Here is a 20,336-nt window from a genome sequence, read left to right as displayed (position 1 = left end):
AGCAGTTGGAAAGGGGAAAAAAATAAATAAATATAAAATGCTACTGTCGATTTTTTCAATGCTGTCCTGCAATTGTTTTATCTTTATACTGTTTTCTTTAAAACCAAAAAACAGCATTGCTGCTCATCTGTATCAATGCCAAATGGCTCATTTTAAACTCCCCTCGTGGTACAATTGTTCCTAGTATCTATTTGTGATTTAAAAAAAACATAGGGACAAAAAATGCTAAATTATGGTTTTGAATATTAAAATTCCAAACATAAGTTCAGGAAGAAGTTATTAGGTTTAGAATTAGGTCTCTGCAATGGTTGCAAACTTTTGTTAATAACGGCCTTCTTTCTCAAGTAATATATTTCTCTACCATACACTAATACATATGAAAAGTATTCAGTGTCATGCTGGATCCCCACCCTGAACCTCATTACTTCCTAAACTTACAATGCTCAAGTGTAAAAGTCTCTGGGAAGACTTGAATATCAGATTATATTTTAGTAGATAAAAGTTTGTCTTAATGATTAAAAAGAGTATACTCTAGAAATCTAGATTACAGCAGATACTTGAGAATCAGAAAGGTTTCATTCACAGTTGATCAAAATAAGCTAAATATTCCAGTGTTACCTGTCTTTCAGAGCTAAGTTATAATTCCAAAAGGAGAGATATTTTGTTAGATAAATGCTTCTAAGACTACCTCCAACTGATTTTTATGTGACAGAATCATAGAGAGGTAAGCATGGGCATCTCAGAAAAGCAGAGACATTGTTAAAAATACAGTAAATTCCCTTCAGGTAAACTAAACGCCTTTGCCTTGAGTTAAAGATGATCAGAGACGCTCAGAAACTCGCTGCTCTTACTGTCTTCAGCTGTAGATCTATCAGTTCAGCCTTAAAGGAAAAACAGACTATTCTGAAACGTCCACTTGCTTTGCATCACCAGCAGATGGCACACGGAGAAACACTATCGAAAAAACCTCCTGTTTACCGGTTTCTTTACAACTGATCTGTATCACATTTGGCGGGGGGGAATAAGCCCCCACCTATCCAGCATCTTCATTTCATAGTCAAGAAAAACTGCCAGAAAGGGCTAGGAAAGAGAAATTAAAATACGTCCGTCTCCTTTATTTTGATTATGGACATGTGGACAGCACATAAATCACCCCCAATCCACACAGAAATCCCCAATTGGCAGAAATCCCCAAGGCACTGGAAACACACCATTTGTCAAGTCATGGTCTTTATGAAGGTGCTCATGTCCCCTCAGCTATGTTCCCAAACCTCAGGTCCTCCTACATACTATCACTTTTGTGCCAACAAGGAAAAGTCCCCAGTCCAATCAGCTGGATTTGCAACCCAACTCTGGCTATCTGCAGGATAACAGCAATGCTCAGTGCTTTCACAGGTATCTCTGAACCCCCCTAGGATACCTATGCCATTACAATACTGATCCACTTTCCGGGAAGTGGAGGGCCTTGAATAAGTGTTTCTGACTGCTTTGATTTTACGATACCCTTGGAATATCAGGGTTGCAGCCTCACTGGCAGCTGGGCCTGTTGAAAGTTTTCATGCCATTAACAAAAGACATTTTCTTGCCATTTAGAATATTTCCTTGCTGGGCAAAAGTTTATGCTGAACGATGATTTTTAATACCTAGTTGCATTCTAAGGGTCCTATCCTGGAGAATAATGTATTTTATTATAGCTTCAATTGAAGAACAGAACACTCTAACCCAAACATATTTCCATAAACAGCAGAACTTGGCATGAAGGCTTCCTATGGTCTTCTCATGGTACCCCACAGTGCTTGCTTCTACTCGCTGACTCTCATGTCAGAGACTCTACTGTGTAGAGACATTCAAACATATTTTCCAAACAGCAGCTCTCAGACTTCATCTTGGGTTCAAACAACTCTCAGCCTCAAGTGGATTTAGACCTCAGGTGTCCTCAGCTGTCCCAGGGGGATATGCTCATCACTCTGCCTAGACACCAATGCTTTTGTGGCTTGTTTTATTGGCTGTTCCAGGACTGTTGCATTCCTAGCTACACAGTGGCTTCCTCTCAGCTGGAAATGTAGGACATACTAGGTCTCTAATGGACCAGAATTACATGAGATGTGGTGATTTAATCTCACAGAGGCTGATAAGGACACTCAACCCAAGTTGACAAATGATTTGCAAGCACTCTAGTTACTAGACTAATTAATAAAGGTTTGGTGTTGCTGCCTCTTCCACCTTCCACAGCCAGCTCCCTTTCTTCTTCCCCAATACGTCGATGCTTTAAACCAAAATCAGTTAACAAGACACCTCTGTCCAAGTGGGTAATTCAGGCAACTGCATGCAGTTTTTAGGTCTCTGCAATGGTTGCAAACTTTTTGTTAATAACTTTTGTTAATAACTGCATGCAGAATTTAAAACAAGTCAAGGACACTCAATCACTGACTAGTGATCTTTTCAGCTGACTTCCTGCTATGAATTCACTCTTCTAACTCTGTACACACTGACAGAACACTACAGCACCGATGCTGTACACATGTCAAGGAAGGAACAGAAGTGCTTTAAATTATCTCTGTGAAATCCTAAAAGACTGAGGAGCAGTGATGAAAACTCTTTCAAGCATATAATCTAACGCATCTGAAAAGGTCATATTTAAAGGAATAAAATTAGGACCTGAAATACACATTCCTCTCTTTTTGGTACTGTAAGAATTTTTAAATCAAAGTATCCATGAACTCTTTATCTTACATAAACTGTTGTGAATATGAATACAACACAGAAATATGCAGAGGAAAGAGTGCTGTCTCAAAGTACATTAAGAGGTTAACCCAGTTATGAAAATCCACACTAGATTTTTAAGTAATCAACTATTTTTTATACTTTTAATTATTTTACTTTTATATTAGCATGATAATACACTTTAAAAAACCCTAGTAATAGGGTGTTCTATCAGTAGTATTACTTATGATGTCTGCTTTCCTACTGATGCAGCTTATATCTTCCTACCACACTCCCTAAACTCCTCTCAGTTTCCCCAGTTCACTGCCTTTTCTGTACCTGCGGTCATTCCCCTCCTTGCTCAGCTATGGCTGATGCTATAGGTGTTGTAACTGCTCATCTATAGTTTAAGCTTCTCTGGTTGCTTATCCTTGGCTGACTAGTTCTTATCCTCCAGTTGCACATCTGTGAATGAACACAGAACTGAATGACCTTCTCTACAAAAATGTATATTAATTTGTTGGGTTTTCTCTTACCCAGCCACTGACATTTGTACCAAGACTCCAAATTCTTAGTCACAAATGGGTGAAGTTGGCTAATAGATGCAGGATTGCAAAGACGAAGAGGTCACAGGGAGCAGTGACCCACTTACAAACTGTTTCTTTAGGATAAGAAGTTAAAACATGGCAAGTGTCCACTGCTTTTCTGCAGCTCCTATGCAATCACAGGAGACCCTCATATACGGCTTTAGATTTATTTGGTTACTGAATGTAGACAGTGGGGCAAGATCACTTCATAATCACACCTGTATTTTTTTTTCCTGTTTGTGACCATAAAACAGAAGCCTAGTGAATGCATTTTTTATTTCATTGATAACAAAGTTCTTATCAATTCTGCAAGTATAAAGTCTTAGAAGTGGAGCCAGCTTTAACAGAATCACATTTAAGATTTGTCAAGAAATGGCAGAATCCAACAGAGGAAAAAAACATACCCATTATTTTCTAAATTTTCCTAAGCAAAACTTGACGAATAAAGCCCAATGAAGCTAAATACCCAGATTTTGAAATAAAGTCCCAAATGTTCCATCTGAGTTTTGCATGGGATCATTTGTGTCAGAGGCAAGATGAAAGTGATACAGCGTATCAATCCCTGACATACGCACCATATGTAATCTTCTAAGCCACTAATTAGATGGGTGCTATTTATATACTTACTATGCTGGATTACACAAAAGCTCTTCTTTACACCTCATCTTAATGTCTAAGAGTTAGGTGTCTCAGTCCTTTACAACTGATAATGTAACAGTATTCTGCATCAATTAAAACCATGCAACCAAAATTATATTTCACTTGAGTCAAACCCTCCTCTTATAAATTTAAGAAATCTAATTAAATAGCTGTGTACAGTAGCCTTAAAATATGCTAATTGGGTCATATTTGATGAAGTAATCATTGAAAAATGTCACAATTTCAGTAACTACTGGCTTCACACAACCATTTTTAGATGTAGGCTATTCCTCTGTTCACACTCCAAAAGCAGAAACAAACAGCTATGCATGTCAGCAGCACATCTGGTGATACAAATTGCAGGCAGAAGTCAGTACCATTGTCATCTCCTTGAGCAGCACCTCTAGAGTTAGCAGTGGCACCAACTGTTTCTGATTTTCTAGAAGGGTGTACGAGGGATAGTGTTCCAGAATTACCATTTCTACTTCTAACTGACATATGTGCAACTACCACTACTCATATCACAGCTTAGAAATTTCTGGCTTCATAGGTTCCCAACCTGAGACGTGTGCCTGTACAAGACAGCCCAGAGTAACCCGGGAGCTATCATGAGCTGCAACAATTCTCCTGTGAAATTATGCTCTTATTCAAGGGTTCTAGAACACTAGCTCATGTCTACAGACTAACGTACGTGCTGGCTTCTACTGCTACAAGAAACCCAACATTATGCTGTCCCATCAACATGCATTTTGAAGGTATTTCAAAACCTAGTGTCAAACTGACCAACAGATAAAATATTTTTATATGTCTAAATGTATACACACACTAGTTTCTTCTATCTGTAGTTAAAAAAAAAAAAAAAAAATCTCCTTTGTTAGTAAAATCTGTACTTAAAAGAAGATATCCCCCCTGTTAGTGTTATCAAATTCTACTTTCTCATATTTCTGGCAGAAAATATATTAACAACACTTTAATGTGCATCTGGCTTCACCCAGACTGAAGAGCATAGAAACCTTGATCCATGGTGCTTCAGAGAAAGTTGCTGGGCCTAATCTGGAGTGGGGTAGCTAGTGGGGCTAATGATTTGAATCCTGTTTACGTTAGCACATATTTTACTTGAAGCACACAAGAAATCTTCAATGAAATGGGACCTACCAGGTACGTAAGTCCTATTAAAAATTTAAATTATTTGATAAATGAAGATGGGATTAGTCACAATAAGTGAATAAAACTCACTTAACTGGCTATTTGACTAATGGCCAAATTAAGGATAGGCTTAAGTTATTTGCTGAGCCAACGTTTGCATTTGGTAAAAAGGATGGTGATTAGTATTTCCCAATTTCACATTTTTTGTACTATTGTTTCAGATACAACTACTAAACACCCTTCCTTCTTTGAAGATACAAACAGATAGTTTCTCAACTTCTCTGCTGGTCAAAGGCAGCTTCAGGTTCTGAAAAACTCAACTGGTATTACCAAACTAATGCTTGAGTTTAAAAACCCATTCAGTCAAGTGGCAAATGAAGGAATGCAAAGAAAACAAAAAGCAGCTCAGAAGTCACAGATGTGTGTTAACACCCTTCCAGCTCCAGTGAGATTAGTGCAAGGATTTTCCGCAAGGCAGGAAAAATCTAAGTAAGATGGTATTATCTGTAAATATATAAAGTATTTTCTTTTCAGTTTGAATCTGTGAAGCCTGTGCAAACACCAAAACCTGAGAGCAGCCTCCATGCACTGAAGATGAATTCCCCATCAATGTAACATATAAGTGACAAAAGTATGTGTAATTTGTTAACAATAAGCATATTATTTCATTGCTAATTCAAACCTGTGCTAATCACTGGCTGTCGGAATTCAACTGCCCAATGCAGAGGACTGAATTTAAACAACATTTACAGTATTCAGATTATTCGAGGTCATACTACAAATCCGTGACTATATTAATTGACTCCTGGAAATTAAGAGTAAATAACTTGGAGATTTATACCTGGATTTAGGCAAAACATAAAGGATTAATTTTTCAGTATTTTTATGGGGGGAAAAATCTCAGCCTTATTTGAACTTTGAAAAGACCTACAAGCAAATCCTATACAATCCAATTTACTGTATTTTTTAGCCCAGTATTGTCACTAGACAACAGAGAAACACTGAAACAATAGTACAAAATTTTAGTTCTTTCTTTACAATGCTATGATCATGACTGAACAAGAAACTCTGCACAAAGTACTCCAAGACACGAAACAGGGTATCCCACCCCTTCTGTATTAATGTTATGGACAGATAACACCTGGATACAACTGACTTACAGGGAAGCCACAAATATGATGTGTCCTGCCTCTTTCATAAGCTGTCGGCAAGCAATCCAATGGTTGCTCTGCCAAGTTTGCTCAGGCACGCAGATTTCTAGGTTAGCTCACTTCAAGGAATTAGTATCTCTGCCTGTGCTAATCCCTGTTGCCTGTAAGGATTCTTCCCATGTGTCTGTGAAACCAGACATTGGGCTGTCCATTCAGATACCACTGGCTCTGTGATAACCTCCTATGCAGACAAGCAGTAGATTCCCATGTAAAAAGACACATATTCATTCTTTCCTAGTTTTGAACTTTTTTTTTTCCTTTTTAAAACTAGGAGTCATTCACGCAAAGCTTGCTGCAACTTGAATGAAATTCAGATCTTTCATTCTATTTATTCATATTTTATGGTCAACAGCATGCTTTCTGATTGCCTATAAAAATATTTCAAGAATAAAAAATTAGAAGAGTCAGAAAAAGGATAAATTTGGAAGAAAATTGCCTTCACACTACATAAGATGGCATAAAAACTGGATTCACAAGATACTAGTTTTTGCTCTGAACTTCGTATTCCTGTGTAGTATTAGAACTCATGTTCAAACTCTACTTTGACATGAGACATCTTCTGGAGTGACATCAGTCACTATCTCCAACTACTGCAACATGAGATGCAACATGAAAGCATAACATCTCAGAGGATCTCACCTTATGCAGCCATGTATGATTCTGAACTACAGTGCAGCCTTGAGTAATTCCTACCATTGTTTTATATTATGCATATCATCCAGTTCATATTTAAAATATTTTAGGCATTTTCCAAGAGCCAGAGTTGGCTCATTAAAACGTTTTTGCATGTTTATGCCTGTTTTTATCATGAGTGACAAAATGCCCCTAAGATTACTCACAGGAAGAGAGCACAACGGCAGCCCACAGCTGGTTAAATCTGACTAAGGAATCATTCTGTAAGAGCTTCAAAAGCTTTTGAGCCGTTTTTCTTCAACCTCACTTGCATTAAAATCCCATCAGGCCAAAAAACTTGGACTTCCACCCAAACGCCATGGAAGTGGCATACATACAGGGTAAAATCCACTATAACCCATGAACGCCAGCTTTGGAGACGAAACAAGTTTACTCCAAACGGCACAGAAATTCAGGCCCTTGGAAATGAAGCAGCTGATACTGGAAGCCTGAAATACTCCTTCCAGCAGCACTAAATGTCGTTAGAAGACACAGGCAGACCCGTGATGATGGCTGGAAACCGGACGATGTAAGGCTACGTTTGAGGAGTGAGAACCCTGCCGGGGTTACACGTGTAACCTCTCACGGGCTGTTACAAAGGGGCTGTCAAGCCGCCTGCCCGTGGCTCTTTTCCCCGCCGCCCGGGCGGCAAAGCAGCGCTGCCCCACAGCCCGGCCCGGGCCCAGCTCCCCACGCGTCTCAGACAGGGTGGCACACCCGGTGGGGACACCCGAGGGCGAGAGGAGCGAGTCCCCTGCCCTCCTCGGCGCCCACTGCAAGAGCCACAGCGCCTCAAGCAGGCCCCGGCACCACCGGCCCAGGCTCCCGGCCACGCTCCCTGCCCGGCGCGCCGCCGTACCCGCAGTCACACGCCGGCGGGGAAGGGGAGGCACCGCCCGCCCCCAGCCCTGGGCGGGAGCCGGGGAGGAGGCCGCGCCCGGCACCGCCGCGCCCGGCAGGGACGGAGGAGGCCGGGCGGCCCCGCCGACAGGCCGCCCCTCCGCCTGCTCGCGCACCGCCCGCGGCGCCGCCACCGAGACCCCCGCACCTGGGCTCTGCCTGCTGCCGCTCCCCGTCCTCAGCCCCATGCTCCCGGCCGAGCCCGGCGGGGCGGCACCGACCGGCAGCTGCGGCGGCTCGTCCCCCGCTGCGGGCGGGGCGGGGCGGGGCGCTGGGCCTGGCCCACCACCGCCCACCTCGGCCGCCTCCCGCCCGCTCAGGGCCCTGAGAGCGCGGCAGCGGGCGGGGAGGCCTGGGTGGGGAGCAGCCCCGGACCTGCGGGCCTCGCCCGCACGGGTGGCCGCGCTCGCAGCCCCGGCCCGGGCTGGCCGTGCGGGGAGGCGCAGGAGGCGGCGGGCAGCTCCTCTGCCCTCGGGCGCTGCCCCGAGATAGCGCTTCGAGATGTGCATCGCAGCCCCGCGAAACCTTTGCCCCGTCAGTGAAAGGTGTCCTAATTGTTTTAAGCTTTTTGCTTATAACTTGACAGGAAGCCGAAGAGTAATGGATGGTAGAGAGTGATTTAAGGCAAATTGCAGAGGAACAAATGACGATAAATCGAGAGCCTAGAGCGTTACGCTGAATAAATTAATTCTCAGTGTCTTTAAAAATAAACGGCACCTTAGAAATCAACCACAAAAGTAAACTGGAAAAGCAGTATTTTTCTACTTCTAAAATACTTATTTTGTCCGAATTTCAGGTTCCTCACTTCTCAGTCTGCAATAAGCAGGCTGTTCTGTGCACCCCAAATGAGGGATTTCCCATAGTCTCCACCCTACTGTTCCTATGCTGTTTCCCACCATGTAGATAATTAAAACACCCAAATGTAAGCGAGCGTTTTTAGAAATATATCTTAACTATGCTCCTGGTTTCTAGGCAACGCTGGGGGAATGTAGCCATTTCCACTAGTTTCCTCTCAATCAGCAGCCCTAGCATCTTGAAATGTTTACCTCTGGTGGCAACACACACCTAAGCTTTTTGTGTTTCTAATTGGTCTGACTTGCAGTCCTCTGGCCTTTGGCTCCCTTTGGTCTGGGAGAGTATATATATTTTAAGTGTAATTAAAAAGTATCCCAGATGTTTGGCCATGTGCTAAAACACTAAGTCCTGTAACATGTACTAAATAAAAATAAGCTTTAACAGAAATTGAATCAGTCCTGGACTTTGATCCACCCAAAGAAGTACAGAAATAAATAACAGCTCGCTGCAGAGGGCCTGCCATTGTTGAAGAAGCAATAACATGACAAAACCTTTTAGGTTTGTCCTTTCCCATTTTTGCCGGTTTCCCAAAAGCAGAAGCACAGCACTGAACAAATTCAGCTGCCTTTTTCAGCAGGGCATTTTCCCCTTTTCCTTGGAATGCATTACAGCAGAACATGGTTTTAAACTGCACTTACACTGTGTGGGAATGAAAGCAGAAGGAATATGGTAAGAAAGTCACATTTGCAAGCGTGGATGAGCATCTGTACCTACCTGACATGGACTCGCACAACTATACCCTTCTTGTCCACTACCTCTGCCCTGTGTATTATCCAAAGTAGACACCTAGCTGCTGTGAATAGCATTCAGCAACAAAACAGCATTTTAAGACCAGGGTAGTGTTACAAAAAAGGGAATACCCGCATGATGCCCACTTGCTTTTCCAGACTTACCCCAGAGACTGGGATCTCTGAAAAAGACTACGTGGCTGACAGGACCTAAACACGTGCTTCTTACTTGGGACAGATCTGTTCCTAAGGTCAGAACTCTGCATTTGCAGGATTTGGCTTTCTTGGAAAAATTAGTTTGTATTCATACTGGAAAATTCAAATCTGCCATTTTTTGGAGAGTCTTTGGTTATTTCAAGCCACTGATTTTCTTTCATGCTTACTTTTCCTTTCAGCTGTCTATCAAAGTAAGTCTACATACGCAGGCAGAAAACTTCCAACAACCAGATATGCACACCATATGCACACAGTATATTAGAAAAGCTCTAAATTAATCATATGTGTACTTTATGATGGAAATAAATCTCCTGGGCTTATTTGAGTTTTTATTTGCATCAGTGCCCTTTCTCAGTGCTGGTTTGACACCGGACTGTGGGTCGCGGTGCCCATGTTCGCAGTCCCTCACTGCTGCTCACAGCAGGCTGCTGCTGGCTTGCAGCAATCCCCAGCTGGTGCATTCAGACCATTAGCCTTGCAATTCGTTCCTCTACAGCTATCTGGAAAGAAAAATGTTTCCCTGAAAGATCAGAGGAGCCAGTGCTTTCTAAATGCATTTAAACAGGCTGTCTGAGCAGGTTTTTTTTCTACCTACTTAGGAAATTCATGTGTTGAGCAATTAGATTAGCTCTCAGACAGCTGGTGTGAGGGGAGAAAAGACTTAATAACTACTGAAATATGTTTTTTTTTAAGCATACTTTTACCATGAGGAATAGTAGGTTCTTTTCTACCTCATGTTTGCTTCATGTTCATTGGTCATATGGTTCTTTGTGTTATTTAAAATTATATACAGTCTTGAAATATCTTTGTAATATTCCAGATGATAGAAAGTTATGTGTTCTGGCAGGGTTGGAGAATCTTTCCCTTTCTATATGGCAACACATTTAGTTGTTTTTTTTTTATTGTTTGTATGGCAACAGTAGTCAGAGAGTTTTGTGAAGCTAAGGCTGCAGTGGGAAAGACGATGTAGAAACAATTGAGAGGAGATGGCCCATGCCTTAAAAACTGCAGTTTTTAGTACCCTGAAATTTCAAATGCAATAAGAGAGCTAACCTAAAGTAAGAGGTGATAAAGTAAGGTGATAAGGAGAATGAGGGGAACTATAGGAGTATATAATCACGTAAGTTTTCTATGAATGCCGTGTTAAACCTCCATCAGCTTAGAAGAAAAAGTCTCCCCTGCAGTATGAATAACTATTACCAAAGCCCCTTCAGGAAATTGCTGTGCAGACATATCCCGTGCAACTCTTCTTTCTCTTCAGATCTACGCGGAGTCTTGTAATACATCTATCTTTATGATACAGGAGCAGTTTTAAATGTGGCAAGGAACAAACCTCTATACATTGCATAAGATGTTATTCTTGGCTGTAATGTACCCTAGTAACTGGGGTGACTCAAGATCTGCTTATATATATCCTTACACTGTGTCACTTTCTGTTTACCTACTGTTCCCATGAAAGTTTGCATACAGGAGGCTTGTATGTGAAAAACTGTCCTTTATTAGGGCTGACTGCTGAGACCTTTTCATGAGTTCTTTTCTCATTACTTTATTTGAACTAATAGGTATTAAAGAATGCAGACTGCAATGACTAATGGAGTAATTGCAATTTTAAAAGGAAAAAACTATGTAAATGTTGTAACTCTGTTGTCTAGACCATAGGAAATGCTTTATTAAAAAAGCTGGTGAGGGGTTTAGAGCAGAAGTCTTACGAGAAGTGGATGAGGGACTGGGGTTGTTTAGCCTGGAGGAAAGGAGGCTGGGGGGAGATCTTATGCTCTCTACAACTACCTGAAAGGATGTTGTAGCAAGGTGAGTGTTGGTCTTTTCTCCCTAGTAACAAGTGATAGCACAGAAGAAAATGGCCTCAAATTGTGACAAAGGAGATTTAGATTGGAAATTAGTATAAACTTCTTCACTGAAAAGGTTATTAAACACCTGAACAGGGTTCCCAAGAGGGTGGTTGGATCACCATTCCTGAAGATATTTAAAAGATGTAGATGTGGTGCTGAGGGACGTGATTTAATGGTGGACTAGACAGCATTAGGTTTACAGTAGGACTCAATGATCTTAAGGGTCTTTTTGAACATAAATTATTCTATTATTCCATTGTGCCACATGGAAATGCTTACTCCTAGTAATTAATGAGAAACAAGATGAAAATATTTTTATTAGTTCTCTCAATATCAGAAAATCAGGACTCAGTTTAGACACATATAAATGATACAACTCCATTAAATCCTGTGAAGCTCTTCCTGATTAGGCTGATATGGATTGTCAATGTCTACCCAGACATGCAGGCAGACAGAAGAATGTCAATGTGACATTTTGTGTGGCACATTGTGCTTGCCCAGCAGTGTATTAACCCATGCACATGCACAAGCAAGTGGGATCCTATGTGCTGAAGAAAGTTCTTTCAGCTTTGCCAAGGTCAAGAAGAGGCAGTCTCAGGACAGCTTTAGAACTGCCTACAAAAGACAGTAACAATGTATTCTGATTTTCCACTCTAATATATTTTCAGTATCTGCTTGAATGTGATGTAAAACTTTACTAGAAATAGGCTGAAATTCCCAACTGGAAGAGTTTGAGTGTTTTATTTTGCCTTAAAAAGGTACTGTAATGACATTGCCTCTGTGTTTGTGCAGACTGGGAGATGAAGAAAACAGATTGAGAAAACCCTTTTCATGCTCTGTTTCATAAGTAATAGCCATTTTGGTAATGTTAACCACTTGTAACTGTATGTGGAAGAAAGTGATGGGCAAAAAAATGAATCAAAATGGAGGGTGTGAAGTTTAAGTGTTGCAATGAAATGTTCTAAGATTAATTTTTTAATGGAATAATAGTAAAAAAAACCTTAGGAAGAATTATCATAAGTACTTTTTGTGGATGGTTTAGGACTGCCTTCAGCTAAAAGTTATATACCAAGGAAAACATCTGCTACTTACTAATTTTCGATGTTGATACATCATAAGACTTCAGGAATATCCGTGTTCAGAACCTGAATTTTACTGGTTTAAAATTTGGTATAAAACCTTCCCCCCACACACCTTGCCATAAACACATTACATGCATAATGTAAGAAAGGGACTTCAGTTTGATGGATGTCTCACAGGCCCAAGAGTCAGGATACCCAGAATTTTCAGCTTTCAGCTTTTCAGCTTTGTCAGTGACTTGTGTGACCTGGTGTACACCAATTCCTGAGTAGGCTGCAGTCTAAATCACCTTAATGTGATTAATTGTTGGTCATAAAAATGGAGACACTTATAGTTAGTGTCAGACACCTGTCTGCATTTTTGGGACGAGTCTTTTTGCACTGTACTTACCATCAGTGGAAACAGAAATGACATGATCTTTACTATCCTTTGAATAGTAAATATCAAAACTGCACATGGTATTGATGAGGCTAAACATGGAATATTTGTCCCTAATCTAATGTAATAGAAGCCAGAAGAGCCAGTGATTTTAATATTAAACATGAGTATCTGTGCTTTTTAAGAGCGTAGCATAATGGCAATTTCACACAAGACTAGAAGTGGTTGAATTTACTCTGAGTAAGCAAATCAGTTCTACAGTGTAGAAATAAAGGAAAATAGGACTAGGATAGGGAGAAGTCTTATGTGTTATAATGGCACCTTTAGTGGCAGACAACCTCATCAAATACATCTCTTCCATAAGCTATTCAATCTCTGTCTCAAAAGTTGTATGCTTTTATTCTTGCAGCCCTCTTTTAATGTTTGCTCAAAAAGTAAATTCCTTAGGTGGCTAGAAACCTTTAAATTAATGATCGGTGTATACTCAGTTAATGTTGTACCAGTATTAGTGTCATGCTTTTCTATTCACTTTTCAGAAATTAGGATTCCCATTCCCCCAGTACGTCTGTCTTTGCTCCAGTAAGATCTGTGCTAGAAACATTTACCTGATTCATATGAATTTTATTTTCCAAGACTTCTCATGTTCAGTTAATATATCTATGTATCTTTTCTCCTGAGTTTTCTACTGTTCATAATAACAATTCTTCTTTCTCCTCCAATGCATGCCTTTGCAGTTGGTGCTCCTAATACTAGTTGTATTCTAATCTGTACCACACAAATTTGAAGTAATAAGAAATACTTCCCAAATTATAATCTGTTCCTTCTCACTGGCAACTTCTGTCATTGATAGTCCTGTCCCTTTCCCTCATTCAATTATCTTTTCATTTTTGCAGTTTTCTTGGAACTCTGGAAGGTTTTCTGGACAAACTTCAGTGCGTTGTGAAATGTCATAAGCTCATGCTGTCTGATAGACAAGGACCAGTGTTCTCACCTTCATCTGCAAAGACATCTGCTGAGACATCTGACAACAGTAAGGTAATACACTCTTCAGTAAGTATCCAGAAAGCTAGACATTAATACCATGAGATAAAATATATTAGCAGTTTCTTTCATCCTCAGCAGAAGTTATGGGGAAGGAATTTCTGTTCATTTGACTGGAGGTGAAGTAATTTGATTCTTAGTGGTGTTTGTTAAGCATATCTCTAAGTCTAGGTATTGAGGAGATATCAGTTTAAGATTGATTAAAGCTTAATGCAGGTTTTAAACAGTGTCAGTTTTCTTGGCCTTAACAATATAAGCAATTTTTAGGTGGGATGAAATATCTGAGACGGAAGATGACACATATCAAAGATTTCATGATCAAAACAAAATGGAGGTGAATGAAAAGCTCTCTGTAAGGCCATTGCCTTTAGATTTGGAGATATGGAGATATATTTTCCTTGTTGCTTTGGAAATGGCTGAAGAAGAATTGCTTCTTTTAGTAGAAGTCAAGACAGTAGCAAAAATCCTTGATTTACAAAGTACAAATAGGGATGGGAGTAGTTCAACCACGTAAATTCTGCTGATTTTTCTTTGTGTATAAGAAAAAATATTGGTCATTTCATTTGTTGAAAAGAAAGCTAGACTGCCTTTTTTTTTTGTACTGATATTTTAATTTTAATTTCAAGATTTCAGTGGCCATTTCTTTTGGAGATCACTAGGTTTTAAGGATTATATTACTGTTATATAGCTCTTGTTTGCTGTGTTGTGCCTCCTGTAGTGTTACTGATCGGAAAACTTGCTTCTCCAAAATAATGAAACATATAGCTATAGCAGTTTACTCTTGTCAGTTCCCATGGCAGCCTCTCCAGCCTTAAAGATACTACGAGCTGCCAGACTGTTGTGTATTCAATGTTTGCAACAGCTGGATTTCCTCCTGCCTCTATGTGTGAATTAAAAAATACTGTTAAGAAGAGCCTTTTCTTGCTAACCCCTGATTAATGAATAATGAGTGTCATGGTAGAGGATAAAGTAGGCCAAAAATAAATGTTTGGTTTTCATGACATCATTCCTAAAGCCAGAATGGAAATATTATTATTCATTCTGGAAAATTTCACCACAAACAGCCACAAAAAAGTTTCCTTTGTAATTAAATATAGTTGCAATAGACCTTTAATGATTATGTTTCACTCTGTTTTGGCCGCTTTTTTTTGGCTTTTTATCTTGGCTTTTCAAGATAGCAGGATAAAGGTAGAAAAGACAGAATTATGGGAGGGAAATAAAGGAAGTTGACATACAAGGATAAATTGACAGGTGTAGATTTCTGTGATTCCACAAACTTGGAGAGCCTTTCTGATTTGCTCTTTTTGAACTGTTATAATATCAAGAATGAGTTATTTATTATAATTAAAGGATAATGCTATATTGCCAAAAAGTAGTATGAAAGGCTGATTTATAACCCAAATAGCCAGCATGTATAATTTATAGGTGTTTGTGGTAATTGGGAGGGCGGGTGGTTTTATGTGAAGATTTTGTGTGGAATAAACTGCTAGAATAAGAGGTATATTCTTACCAAGCAAAATTATAATAACACAAAATTATAGTATGTATCTTGAATCTTATATTGTTTCTTTAACAACAGTATGTTTCAGTATACCAATCTGGGTTCTTACATCATAAAATTACCCTTTTTTTCTCATTAAGTGGTAGGGCTTTGGAAAATCTCAATTTTTGCTGTATTCAGGATTGTCGTGAAATTAGATGAGATGCTAGATGATTCTATATGCCAATTACCTCATCTGTAAATGGTCATAATAATATTTATTCTAAAAGGTTTGCCCGATTCACTTTTGCTAGTAGAGTGTTTTTAGATACCCAGCTGGAAGATGCTAAAGAAAATAGAATTAACTGGATTATATGTCTCTTTGAAATATCAAGTACAGGCGTTAGCAAAGGCAAGTTATTGATCTATCTAGCAAGGATCTATAATAGCAAACTTCTATGCCTATGTATATATTTAGTGGCAATGTTAGTAGAGTCAAATCTCAGTCAACATTTTAATAACCATAGCTACTCTGAGTTCCAACTAGACATTCAGAAGACTTGCACTATAAATGTACACTTTTGCACTACTTCTTAACTCTACAGTAGGGTCTATTTTTATTGCTGTCTGTGTGGATAGCTCATTAGGACGGTGACAGCCTTCATTTATTTCCTATCCTTTACTCAAAATGCTCACTAACTTAGTTCTGTGCTTAATTATTTCCTTCTTCAATTCCATCAGTGTGGTTACAGTACTGCTGGATTGGGTGGTGTGCTTAAGATGAGATCCACAAGATATTTAGGTGCCTAACTGCCATTAACTTAGTCAGATCTTCTTGCATAGATACCTTTGGGAACTTGTGCTATAGTAATTGGATAAGGGCTAATTGTTTTGTACCCCTGAGTTCTTGAATGGTCAATTGGAGATGATTTAAAGGGGCATATTTTTCTCAGAATATATACTCAACACTGTCTGAAAACTGTGTTTTTCAAATTGTCTTCAGCTGGGGATGGAAAATCACTTTGGTTGACAGCTTCTGTCATAAAACAGTCACCAATCCCCAATACTCTTTAGTATTTCAAAGAGTATTCAAAAAGAGGTGGAGGTCTTTCCTTTAATAGACAGCCTTGTTAAACTATTTCTTTGTGAGAATTAAAAAAAAAATAAAAAGAAAAAAGAAAAAAACCTCAGAGTGCTTATCTGAGGTGTACATATATTTTGTAGTACAAGTAATTTTGATCTGATTGTTCAACAATCATGTTAAGTGTGCTGGGAACTAAAGATTACCTGCTTTCCATTATTTTGCATAGTGAGTAAGCAGATTAGAACAACTCAGTTGGATCTCTATAGACAGATACAATGTGAAGATGTAAAAAATAGGTAGTGGTTTATATTGTTCCTTTTAAACAGACTTTTCTATGTATTATCTATGCAGAAGTAGCTGCAGCTGCGTTGGAGCTGTAAGGATGCATTCACAAATTACTCCATAAAAGGCTTAAAGAATGTGTGCATTCAAAATATAAATGGATAAAGAAGGCTGCTTGTAGGCAACCCATAACCATTAGGTTGAGAAGTTCATACACACATTATATTTTTCCAGTCTTCAGCATAAAGATATGTTACAGTTCCTGACTCACATAACCTCTTCATTGCCTTTATAATCCCTGACTACATATAGACCAGAAGCTTACTCTAATTATAAATTATGACACAAATTTTTTTCATGGGCAGCAAAATAAAAGGCATGCTCCCTGTTGGTCTGTAGCCTGTAGCAGATCTGCTAACTGTGAGAAGTCACCACCTATAGGTTGATTCACACTGAGCCTCTCACTTTGCTCAGAGTATGCCATGTGTGAATAACACCGCAGTTTCTTGCTATGTTGCATCTAAACTGTTGTAATTCTACTGTATCTTCTCCCCCAAAACATGATGAAACAATTAAAGAAATGGAGTTGTAGAAGGTGGTAATGGTAGTTGTTTGTAGAATGTGACATTATCTACTTGGATGAATCTTGTCTTTTCATTCATTTCTTTTTCACCAAGTCTGTGAAATTCTTCGTTTTGTATTTTTATTTCTTATTCAAGAATATATATATTAAATAATATATATGCACTGTATATGTGCATGCATGTCCAATTTGTGTAGAAACACAAATTGAGATTCACCTACTGTTAGACTATCCATATTCAGAAATGCAGGAATAGCTTTTTCCTTGCTAGTGTATTAAGACATTCTGTCATGAGCTGCTTTTCTGATTGCTGTTATAGTGCCTGGCACACTGTTCCTAAAATTAATATTAATAGATTCTAATTTACACTCAGAACATAGTCCCCACTCTTCCTACAACAGAATAATAATTTATTGATTTGATTTTGCTTGAAATATCAGCCTCTTTCCCCGGAGAGATCCAGCACTGAAGGTGCCAACAGTGTGCAGATACTGAGATAAAGGCAATTCAGAGTGTTGGGTTTCAAACAATGCCTAAACTGCTGGTTGCAAAAGTTGTACATCTGTGTGGCCAAAAAGGTGCATGTCCCAGGCTGCAAAGGTGAGGGAAGGCATGGGAGAGTGCTGGGAGTTAGACTGAGTAGGAAGCCTCATCTCATTCCTTAATCCACAGCTCCACACTAAATACCATTGCTTTCATATTTTGGGAGCAGCTTCTTACTACACGAGCCATGTGAGAAGTATGATACCTAATTTAGAAAGTAGTAAAGCTTTTCTAAGTACTGTAAAAGCGATGATGATTAATGCAAGTGTTGTAGTCAGCCCTTTAAATGCTCAGTATATTTTTTCTTCTCCTGCTGTTCAGAGCAGAAAAGAAATAGGCACAACTGAAAGCTATAGGAGGAGTGGTCAGCATGGATGGTGTCTGTGCAGACTGTTCCTTCCTACTTTAACTGTTCTGTAGCTGCCTTAATCCCCACATTTAAGAGGCTACTGAGATGATAAACTGCATTAAATAACACTGAAAGGAACAACTGCAGTTTGTAGCTGTTCTGAGGAATGATGCAAGTTTTCAGTTAAATGGGTGGTAAGACAAGGCTTCTGAAACCAGCGTTACAGTCTTCAGTGTGTATGGCCCTGACCCATCCCTGCTGGCTGATAAAGCTGCTCCCATGTCAGCTGGAAGTAAGGTCAGAGTACAGGATAAGCATTTTTCCATGTACTAGTCCTACAGATTAAGAAGGAAATAGTCACGCTATGCAGCAACACAAAAAATAATCTGGAGTCTTGCCCAAGATCCCTGCAAGTTTGAAGTACAAAGCTTTGTAAGTGTATTTCTCACATTTGATAGCTTTAAATATAAAAGCATTAGACAAACAAGCATATACATACAACCATGTTATTTGGCTCTATTTTCCTTGATCTACTCAAGTAGTGCAATTTTATGCAACTCCCTGGATGACTCCTGTATATGCAGGTGTGATTTAATGTATTTCTGTAGTACATTAAATGCTTCCACTCATCTATCCTCTCATTCTGCCTTTAGGCTAAAGAGTCTGTGTCCCACCCATTTATCATTACCCTTTCCATGTCAAGGCTATCTATTCTACAATCCTTCATTGTATCACAGGCTTCGAGGTTTTCCCATGCCCTTTTTACCTCCTCACCAGCATGGCTGCCCATTCTTTTGTCATGAAGTTCCTGATATTGACTGCCCTCCATCCACTGCCTTTCGTTTCCCCTCTCCAGATATTTAGTGTGCTACTCTTCCCCTCTGCCTGCTGCTGCCTTCTTTCACAAAGTCTGCATTGTCGCTGCATTGACACTTGGCAGGCCAAACTCCCACCCAAGGCCAGGAAGCTCCCGCACCAGGGAGGCTCATGCCCATGTGTCCTGGCAGAGCTTGTTTCTCCCGAGCAGCCAGCCCCGGGGTCCGCCCGCGGGCGGCGGCCCCTGCAGCTGTCCAGGGTGCTGAGAGCAGCCAGCAGGCTGGGCTGGCTCCGGAGGGGCCCCGTCCTGCCCTCCCTGTGCTGCTACCGGCGCCAATGTCAAAGGTACATCGGTATCTCCGAAAGCTAAGCCCCAAATTTCCTGTTTAATATAGAGGAAAGTTATCAACCTGCTAAGGTAAAGCATCATGTTTCTGTATATTAGGAAATCTTAAAAAAAAAAAAAAAAAAAAAAAAAGACATGAGGGAAGATAATAGTTCTGCTATAAAATGAATTTGGTAGCTTGCTTTTATAATCAGGCTTGCTATTTTTGTCACATATCAGCCTCTGATCTTCAGGGACATAATGAAAAAACTAAGAAAAACTAAGAGCCAGACTGTAGTTTTCCCGTGACTATGATTCAGGAGTAATTGTACTGAAGTAAAGAAAAAATAATGAGAAACAGATGTTAGTGGGTTCAGACAGAGACTCAATACTATGCAGCTTGGGTTAATACTTTTTTTTAGTGGCAGATCTTTTACTGGATAAAAATGCTAAAATGCACTACTGCACTAATAATGTACCTGTAGTTTTTCAGAGAGAATTAAAAAGTGAGGAAACTACTCCACTGTAGTCCTAGAATCATAGAGTCACTTAGATTGGAAAAGACCTTTAAGATCATCAAGTCCAACCATTAACCTGAGTCTACCAAGTCCAGCATTAAGCCATATTCCCAAGCACCACATCTATATGACTTTTAAACACATCCAGGGATGGTGACTCAAGCAACTCCCTGGACAGCATGTTCCAATGTCTGACAACCTTTTCAGTGAAAAAGTTCCTCCTAATGTCTAGTCTAAACCTCCCCTGATGCAGCTTGAGGCCACTTCCTCTTGTTCTATCACCGGTTACTTGTGAGGAGAGACGAGTGCCCACCTCTTTACAATGTAGTTTCAGGTAGTTGTAGAGGATG

At 39.8% G+C, this 20,336-nt stretch overlaps 1 protein-coding gene across 2 annotated transcripts in view; it reads right to left on the bottom strand.

Moving 5' to 3' along the window:
- Window positions 1–8,083, bottom strand: part of SPATA7 (spermatogenesis associated 7) — a 40,619-nt gene extending 32,536 nt beyond the window's left edge. For both annotated transcript variants that reach the window (XM_051621777.1, XM_051621778.1), the window contains exon 1: window positions 8,007–8,083. In XM_051621777.1, coding sequence (XP_051477737.1) covers window positions 8,007–8,046 — 40 coding nt within the window. In that variant the 5' untranslated portion in view covers window positions 8,047–8,083. The remainder of the gene's footprint in view (window positions 1–8,006) is intronic.
- Window positions 8,084–20,336: the final 12,253 nt, after the last annotated feature.

This window comes from Apus apus, chromosome 5, assembly GCF_020740795.1.
Source record: "Apus apus isolate bApuApu2 chromosome 5, bApuApu2.pri.cur, whole genome shotgun sequence".
Taxonomy (NCBI): domain Eukaryota; kingdom Metazoa; phylum Chordata; class Aves; order Apodiformes; family Apodidae; genus Apus; species Apus apus.
Note: the sequence above shows the minus strand (reverse complement) of the source record. Positions and strands in the feature narration are given on the sequence as shown.